The 8,142-nt window shown below is 41.5% G+C and overlaps 1 protein-coding gene across 2 annotated transcripts; it reads right to left on the reverse strand.

Annotated features, from left to right (window-relative positions):
• Positions 1–722: 722 nt before the first annotated feature.
• Positions 723–7,905, reverse strand: LOC108703829 (sulfotransferase 1C2). 2 transcript variants are annotated; one of them, XM_041576939.1, is made up of 8 exons: positions 7,743–7,905; positions 2,839–2,881; positions 2,423–2,551; positions 2,138–2,235; positions 1,890–2,016; positions 1,618–1,712; positions 1,360–1,540; positions 723–1,065 (listed from the first exon to the last, which is right to left on the reverse strand). In XM_041576939.1, the coding sequence occupies exons 1-8, from the start codon at positions 7,890–7,892 to the stop codon at positions 953–955; spliced, it is 936 nt and encodes a 311-aa protein (XP_041432873.1). In that variant the 5' UTR covers positions 7,893–7,905; the 3' UTR covers positions 723–952. The 2 variants fall into 2 exon arrangements, with proteins under 2 accessions (XP_041432873.1, XP_041432872.1); XM_041576938.1 differs by lacking the exon at positions 7,743–7,905 and adding an exon at positions 3,418–3,530 and having other exon boundaries at positions 2,839–3,011.
• Positions 7,906–8,142: the final 237 nt, after the last annotated feature.

Below are 8,142 nucleotides of genomic sequence, written 5' to 3' on the forward strand. Positions count from 1 at the left end.
GAGTTAAATTATGAGGGGAGACTGACAAGGTTGGGGTTGTTTTCTCTGGGGGAAAAAAGGCGCTTGTGAGGGGACATGATTAGACTTTACAAGTACATTAGAGGACATTATAGACAAATAGCAGGGGACCTTTTTACCCATAAAGAGAATCACGTACCAGAGGCCTCCCCTTCAGACTAGAGGAAAAGAAGTTTCATTTAAAGGAACAGAGTAGGGGGTTCATCACAGTGAGGACAGTGAGGTTGGGGAATGCACTGCCGGGTGATGATTCAGTTAATGACTATAAGAGGGACTTGGATGATTTCTTGGACAGACATAATACAAAGGCTATTGTGATACTAAACTCTATAGTTAGTATAGATATGGGTATATATCATTTATGTGACAGTAGGGAGGGGTGTGTGTATGGATGCTGGGTTTTCATTTGGAGGGGTTGAACTTGATGGACTTTGTCATTTTTCAACCCGATTTAACTATGTAACTATGTAACATGGAGAGCCTGGTTGAACCAAATCCAAACCCTGTATAAAGCAAAAACATTGCTGTCTGTGATCAAGTACTTCTGCCTGTGTACGGCCAATTTCTTGCGGTTCCGAGAGTTTGGATTTGGTTCGGTATTCGCCGGACTCTGATAACGAGCTTTTGGGTATAAGGCTGAATACTGAACATGAGGGCTCAGTGCATCCCTAATTATTTCAGTTCAACAATATCTTGAGACAATGGCTTTTAGACATCATTTATTTAAGGCACAATAGACAGATATATACTTGAACTGGTTCCTTATGTCCTGTACAGAGGCACAAAAGTTCCACCAAGAAAAGGAGTAGTAGGAAAATCTGTTATTGAGCTTCATGTGCCTCTTGTTCCTCCGTACAATCTTGTGGGCACAGGTTGTCCCCAGTGTGAAGATGATGAAGGGAATCTCCAGTCAGTCCTTAGATCTCATTCTCTATCAGAGTTCAGTGCGGAAGTTTAACCCACTGCCTTCCATCTTCTTCTTGTATTCCTCATCAAAGATAATGTTCTGTGCCACCGAGAAATGGGTTTTCCAATCCCCCACAGTCCCTGGAACAAAGAAACAATAAAATCTGTCTAATGGAACTGGAGATCATGGTGGATCATGGGAAGTGATCATGGAAGGAAGAGAAGGTTAGTAGAGCAAAGCAGAGATAATGTCACAGCAGAGGGTATAACTGACTAAATATGAAGGGAAGGAGGGTAGCGAATAAGGAAGGGGAGGAGGAGTAAGGCAGGAAATAAGTTGATGGAAACTGTGTGCTCAATTCATTTCCTAATGGTTAGGATGTAGGCTGGGCAGCCTAGACAGCAGGTTCTCTTGTCTACAAAATATACCCATACCTTTTCTTATAAAAGGAGATATGGTTTGGTCCATGATAGTTTTGGGAACTGTGCTGTTATTTGTCATAGGGTTCTCCTTCATTGCCTGGAAGGAAGTGTGATACTTGATCTTCTCCAGAACTTCATCAGATAAGTCCTTCCCAAGGAACTTCATGACCTTCTTAATCTCACGCATTGGGTCCTAAAATAAATGAGAAGGACAAATATTCTATCTGGGATGTCACATTTCCATATTATCAAGCAGATCAACCTTCTCACCTGAATCATGTCCTCATAGAAGATAAAGAGTATCTGATGTTTGTCTACAGCTTTCCACCATCCAAGTACGTTGTCAAACCAACTCCCCCATGGCACTGCAAGAAGGAATAACTGGGGTTAGAGATGAAAGTAGCCACTCAATGTATTGTCAAATCCTACAGCCAGCATGCAATGCACAACACTATAAATGCTGCTATTCCATCTCTTTTCTAAATTCCTATCTTTGCTATTAATAAATTAAACTGAGAAATGAAGGGTCGCTGAGAGCTCACCATCTCCAGACAGGAATTCTGAGAAGAAGTTATCCCAGGTTCCAGAGTCCGGCAAATATTTATTCATCTTATGAAAGTAATAATAAGAAACCATAGAGTCCTTGGCATTTCTGGCAACATAGACAACCTGAGGGATAAAAGAAATCCATATTCAAACAGGTATAATCACTGTAACACTATATAATGGGCAGAAATAGGAGGAGATATAGAGAAGGATCATAAGGAACAATAGGAGGAGAATAACTGACCTTGGTATTTTTCTCCCAAAAAGAGGGGGGCAGCAGGTTAATTGGTAAGTGAGTTTTTAGGATACGAGGAGAGTTCATGGTTTGTGCCAACTCCACACCTAGAATGTAACATTAGCAGTTATACCACTAAAGAAAGAAATAGAAATATTACACATTTAAATCAATATATGGTATCCCAATGTGAAGGTAATGCATATTCACTCCATAATCATACCGGCAGGCTATTTGGCTCCTGATAAATCTGGCTACACTGGGTGTGAATGATGTTAGAGGAATGTCTGTTACCTGATGGCATGGGCTTTGGTGGTACCAGGTCTATGAAGGGCACTTTGATATAACACGGGGCCCTCATGCTCTTCTGAACGTCTCCCTCTTGTAATATCAGATCCACGATCTCCTGCATCCACGTTGTCCCTACACACAGACACAAACACACCTGTACAGATTAAGGACAAACCTACTCTGATTTTCATTCTAAAGCTCTTCTTGGACTATTCCATTACCAGCCTTCCCTTCTAACCACACCCCTAATAAAATGAAAGTTCCCCCCTGAGAATAATAAAGGGATTATAACAAAACAGAAGGGCATGATGAGGGAGAGTACAACATTAGAAGATCAGAGCAAGTCAGCAAAGTTACTTGGAGATGGTCTTCTTATGGACTATAGGGGAGTCATTGTTTTGAATGGTCTGGTCACTTACCTGATTTGGGGTAGGTAGCAATGAGGATGTCGTCCTTCCGGGCCTGGAAATTGTATATAGTGTCCCACATGTCACAGGTAGTGACTGGCAGTGGGACCCCCTCAATATGGCCCATAGTAACCTGGAAATTCTCCATTCCCTTTGTCAGTTCTTCCATCACTGCTGGATTCATACTGGTGGGGAACAGAGACAGTGATGGGCTTTGGCAACTTTTGGGGTGCAATAAAGCCTGGGGGACATGGTGTTTTGCCCACTGCATTTCTGGTATGGAGTATCTGTGTACCACTGCCCTATTTAGAAGCATCTGAAGGAGTAGTAGGTGGAGAGGAATGACTGGCAGAGGAAAGAGCTGTAGGGAGAGACCTGGGGGTGCAGAAATCAGCCGGAGATGGAGGCTGGGAGTTAGGGGTGATAGAAATCAGTAGGAGCTAAATGGGGGAAGGGGTTACAGGCAGAGGAAGAAGCTGTAGGGAGAGGGGGTGACAGGCAGAGGAAGATGCTGTAGTGTGAGGGACTGAAGGGAGACTGGCATCGGGGGAGCGGTAGGCACCCAAGGACTGGGCTGTGCACCCTTATTACCTGCAGTCAGGGTGTCAATTTGGGCCCCAGTTCTGGAATCTCTGGACTGTGCCTGTGTAGCTTCTGCTCTTTAGTCCTTTGCTCCTTTATGTTTGAGTTGGAACTTTATGTGCTCTCCTCGCCACTCCCTTTAACCTTCCTCTCCACCCCATTGTCAACTTTGTTCCCATTCTCATGTTCTCTCATAGGGGAAAGGAAGGTGCAGGGAGGAGCGGCGCCCATTGTCCAACCTTCTGTCTCTTGGATATTAAACTCTCCTGCAGCTCCACTCACAGGCTCTTGGGATTCCCCAGGTTTATGGGAGTTCAGGGGCTGAAATTTCACTTACAGTTATTTTATTATTAATTTATTTCTCATACAAAGGAAGTTCAGTTCAATTGATTTGAGCAATTTCCCATTTCTTAGCTCTGAGGTGGAGTAAACAATAGAAACACCTAGAGAACCTGGAGCCGGTGTTTCTGCATTCTTGGAATATATACATTTGGGGAATGTAATGCTGTCACGCAGGGAAAGTATCACATTGGACTGCTTGGTGCTCTCCATTGGCTATAGATGGTACTGACACAGGTGTGCTATTAAAGGGGAACTAAAAAATCATCAATGTATCTAAAATTACCAACTGAGACATTTCTATAAGACAATCCCTGATATAAAATGGATTTACTCTGAGCAACCTCTCAAACAAACTGGACGAGTCTATTAAAAATGCAATCTAAAACAAAATGAGACTTTTCCCTTTAAAATGATGCACAATATTTATATTTTAATATGTATTTTATTTTACCTACATTTTGCCTTAACATCCTCAATACAATCCCCAATATAGCTAAATAGTTCATACTCAAATGTAAAAATTAAAAATAACTAAACAATTAATACTGAGAGGGAAAAACTATTTAGAATTATACACGGGGAGGGAGATTCATTACAGTTTGAGACATTTCAGCAAAACTCAAGATTTCTTCTCAAACTCAAATGCTTCAGTTACACCCCCCCAACTCGAACATCAATTTGCTCAAGGTACACCCCCTATTTATCTCTCTCAAGGGGTTTTAGGTGGCAACGTTTTTCACTGAAATTGTCACAATTTCTTTTGAGTGATAAATATAAATACGGAAGAAACACAGTCTTAAATTTTAACAAATGTGGTCTTGAAGCCAGAAATTAGATTCATCATTGATTTAACATTCAACTCAATCTGAACCCTTGAATTAGCAGAACTATTTGGAAAAGACAAGCTTCTAATATGCAGTCACCTGGAATTGACCTTCAAAGTGGGCCTCCTGGCACTTTTCCAGGTTCTCTCCGGGGATCAGGCCCATGGCTTGGGAACCTCTGCCTTAGAGAGTATAGACATCCCAGGAATGGAAATAGGAGCTTTTGGTGGGTTTGGATTAGCCCAATGTTCCTTTCTGACTAGTTAAAATGATAAAAATCTTGTACCCAAGGACAGAGATCTAAGGTCAAGAGCTCATTGAGGTTTCAGCTAGTGGTGTCCATCTCTATGGGGGTGTGGTGGCCTTCCATCCTATTACTCAGTCAGGGCCAATGTGTGCAGCACTTAATCAGTTACTTTTTATGATACCACATGACTGTATGTATCTGGGGGGGGAGGATTTCTGACCAATGAGAATTGAGGAGAGACAGATGTCCTAACTCTAATGTACCTGTGCCGAGCAAGCTAACTGGGGCATTCTCTTATAATAGAATTTATTAGGGAACAACTCCAGGAGAAGACCCTTCTGGAAGCCCTGAACAGGACAGAAATAGGACTGAAATCTTATTTGGGAAGAAGATGTCATTGAATTCCCAACAAATTCTTCTGGGAATAAGGGGGCAAAGTAATTGCTAGACTAGACGAGAAGATGAGATAAGGCTTCGTCCCATTCCCACCTTTATTCTGTTTATTATCCGATATTGACATAACACCAATATACTGTACAAATCTGTATAGAGATTCAATGTAATTCCCATTAGCCACTGCCCCAGTGGATCTTACAATCTAAGGTCCTTATCACTTCCACATTGGGGCCAGTTTGATAAAGAACATATAAAATATTTGCATATAATACCCTAGGAACCAGGACTCCTGATAACCACTGGGCCGCTGTACTGCCCATAATGTTGGTAATCGATTTGCATTTCAAATAATTATGACTGAACCCCTGCAAAGAAAGTACCAGGTTCTTCAAAGTCACACAAAGAGAATGTTTTTTGTATTCATTTCCTTCAAGCCCAGGTCTACAAATAAAGACTCTTAAGCATTTGCTCTCCCATCTAGATTTAAGGAACAGCAGACTTTTTATTCAAAAGTTTTTCTCAAATCCTGTACAGAGGCACAAAGGGTCTTCAACTAAATAAATGGAGTAGAAGAATTTTTTATTATGCTTTCCACTGGTTTCTTAGATGCCATTCTCTGTCAAAGTTCAGTCCTGAAGATTAGCCCACTGCCCTCCATCTTCTTCTTGTATTACTCATCAAAGATCATGTTCTGTGCCACATGAGTTATATAATTCCTCCTATTGCTCCATATAACCCTCCCTATAACTCCTCCTATTGCTCCATATAACCCTCCCTATAACTCCTCCTATTGCTCCATGTAACCCTTCATATACTATAACTCCTCCCATTTTTCCATATAACCCTCCCTATAACTCCTCCTATTGTTCCATATAACCCGCCCTATAACTCCTCCTATTGCTCCATGTAACCCTTCATATACTATAACTCCTCCCATTTTTCCATATAACCCTCCCCCTAATGCCTCCTATTGCTTCATATAACCCCTCCTTCTAACTCCTCCTATTTCTTAATTATAACCCCTCCTACAATGCAAGAACCCAATTTGTGTAGGTCCAGGGATCCAGGAGACCTTTGGACAGTTCCTATTACCTAATGGCATGGGCTTCGGTGGTACCATGTCCAGGAAGGGCACTTTGATAAAAGTTGGGGCCCTCATGCTCTTCTGCACGTCTCCCTCTTGAAACATCAGAGCCACAATCTCCTGCATCCATGATGACCCTGATTGACACAAACACACCCGGACAGGTTAAGGACAAACCTAAGGTACTAATGATATTCTTGGACTGTTCCATTTGTGTCTCACTTTGGGTAACCACAGATAATAACCCCCAGATAATAATAATAATCAGACTGAAAGGGAAAACTATGTGAGATTTCCCCGTCACAGAAGTAGTAGAACCAGTATATGCTCTTCTAAATATTTATATCAGAAAAGGGAATAAGAGTTCAGTAGCCAATTAAAAAGGGAATGTGCTGTTGCTGAATGATGTATTGCCAGACAGACAATGGCAGAGATTAATAGTTCTGCCATAGCCGCCTGTGCCGCACAAACTGCCATTTTGCCAATAAACCTGATGTCAGTTATAGAGATTATTATTATTGGGAATATTATCAGATAGATTGGAATACCTGAGCTTTTCTAGGATTAGCTCACACACACAATTAGAGCTCCCCCTGGTGTCTGGGCAGAACTGATACAATTCCAGCTCTATTATTATATTATAGGGCATATATATTATAGGGCAACACAATATCTCACGGTTGTGATGAACTTTATTTTCTCACTGTGTCTCCTAAAGAGGCCGGGGCCCCCCGAGAGTCCAGTGTCTTTTCCAAGTGGTGATTTAAAGCACAAACAACCTCTCACTTACTGAACTCCATAAATAAAGGCAGAAATGGGACCCAATACTTTGGATTTCTGGAAGTTTCAGACGGCAAATGAAGATTTTAACTCTCAAATCAAATTGCCTTTTTAGCAGATCTTTTATTTCACCCTACCAGAAGAAATGATTAGTATAACAGATCCCTTAGGGCAACACATCATACAAACAAACAAACAGCAAACAAACAATACCTAAAAAGTTCCAGAATCAAAGGAAGTGATCCTACGGGTGCCAGGTGTACATTAGGGTGCCAAGGTGCATTGTGGGCACTGAGCCCTATGGTCTCTCTATATATTACTCATGAAACAGCTACTGATAATTGGAAGCCCCTGTGTGTATATATATATATATATTTAATAGTTTTGAAAGTACCTGGACTCTTACTCCTCAATTCACTTGTGGGTGCTGGTCAAATGTTGTATACAATTTTCAAGATGGACCAGTACACACAAATATTTTCAAATCAATGATTTATTGAAACATCACTTGTGTATCCAAAGGGGTACATGAGTGATGTTTCAATAAATCGTTGATTTGAAAATATTTGGAGTGCTGGTCCATCTTGAAATGATATATATATGATCTCCTTGATTTGGATGATCTGGTCACCCACCTGCTTTGGGGTAAGTAGCGATGGGCCTGGAAATTATATATAGTGTCCCACATGTCACAGGTGGTGCTAAGTAAAGGGACCCCCTCAATATGGCCCATAGTAGCCTGGAAATTCTCCATTTTCTTTACCATTTCTTCCATCATTGCTGGATCCATACTGGTGGGGAAGAGAGACATTGATGGGCCAGGGCAACTGTTAAGGGGCAATAAGGTCTGAGGCACATTGATTGGATTCCAGTGTTTTGCCCTCAGCGTTTATAACATGAAAATTACATGGTGGGCAAAAGAACCACAAATCATGTGTCACTGCCTTACTCATATGAGTTTGTGGGGTGACACTTAGGCAGGAGAAGTGTCTGTAGGAGACACAAGTGACAAGAGGAGGAGCTGTAGATCAGGGGTGTAAGGCAGATGAAGGAGATTCAGG

This window comes from Xenopus laevis, chromosome 9_10L (assembly GCF_017654675.1).
Source record: "Xenopus laevis strain J_2021 chromosome 9_10L, Xenopus_laevis_v10.1, whole genome shotgun sequence".
NCBI lineage: Eukaryota > Metazoa > Chordata > Amphibia > Anura > Pipidae > Xenopus > Xenopus laevis.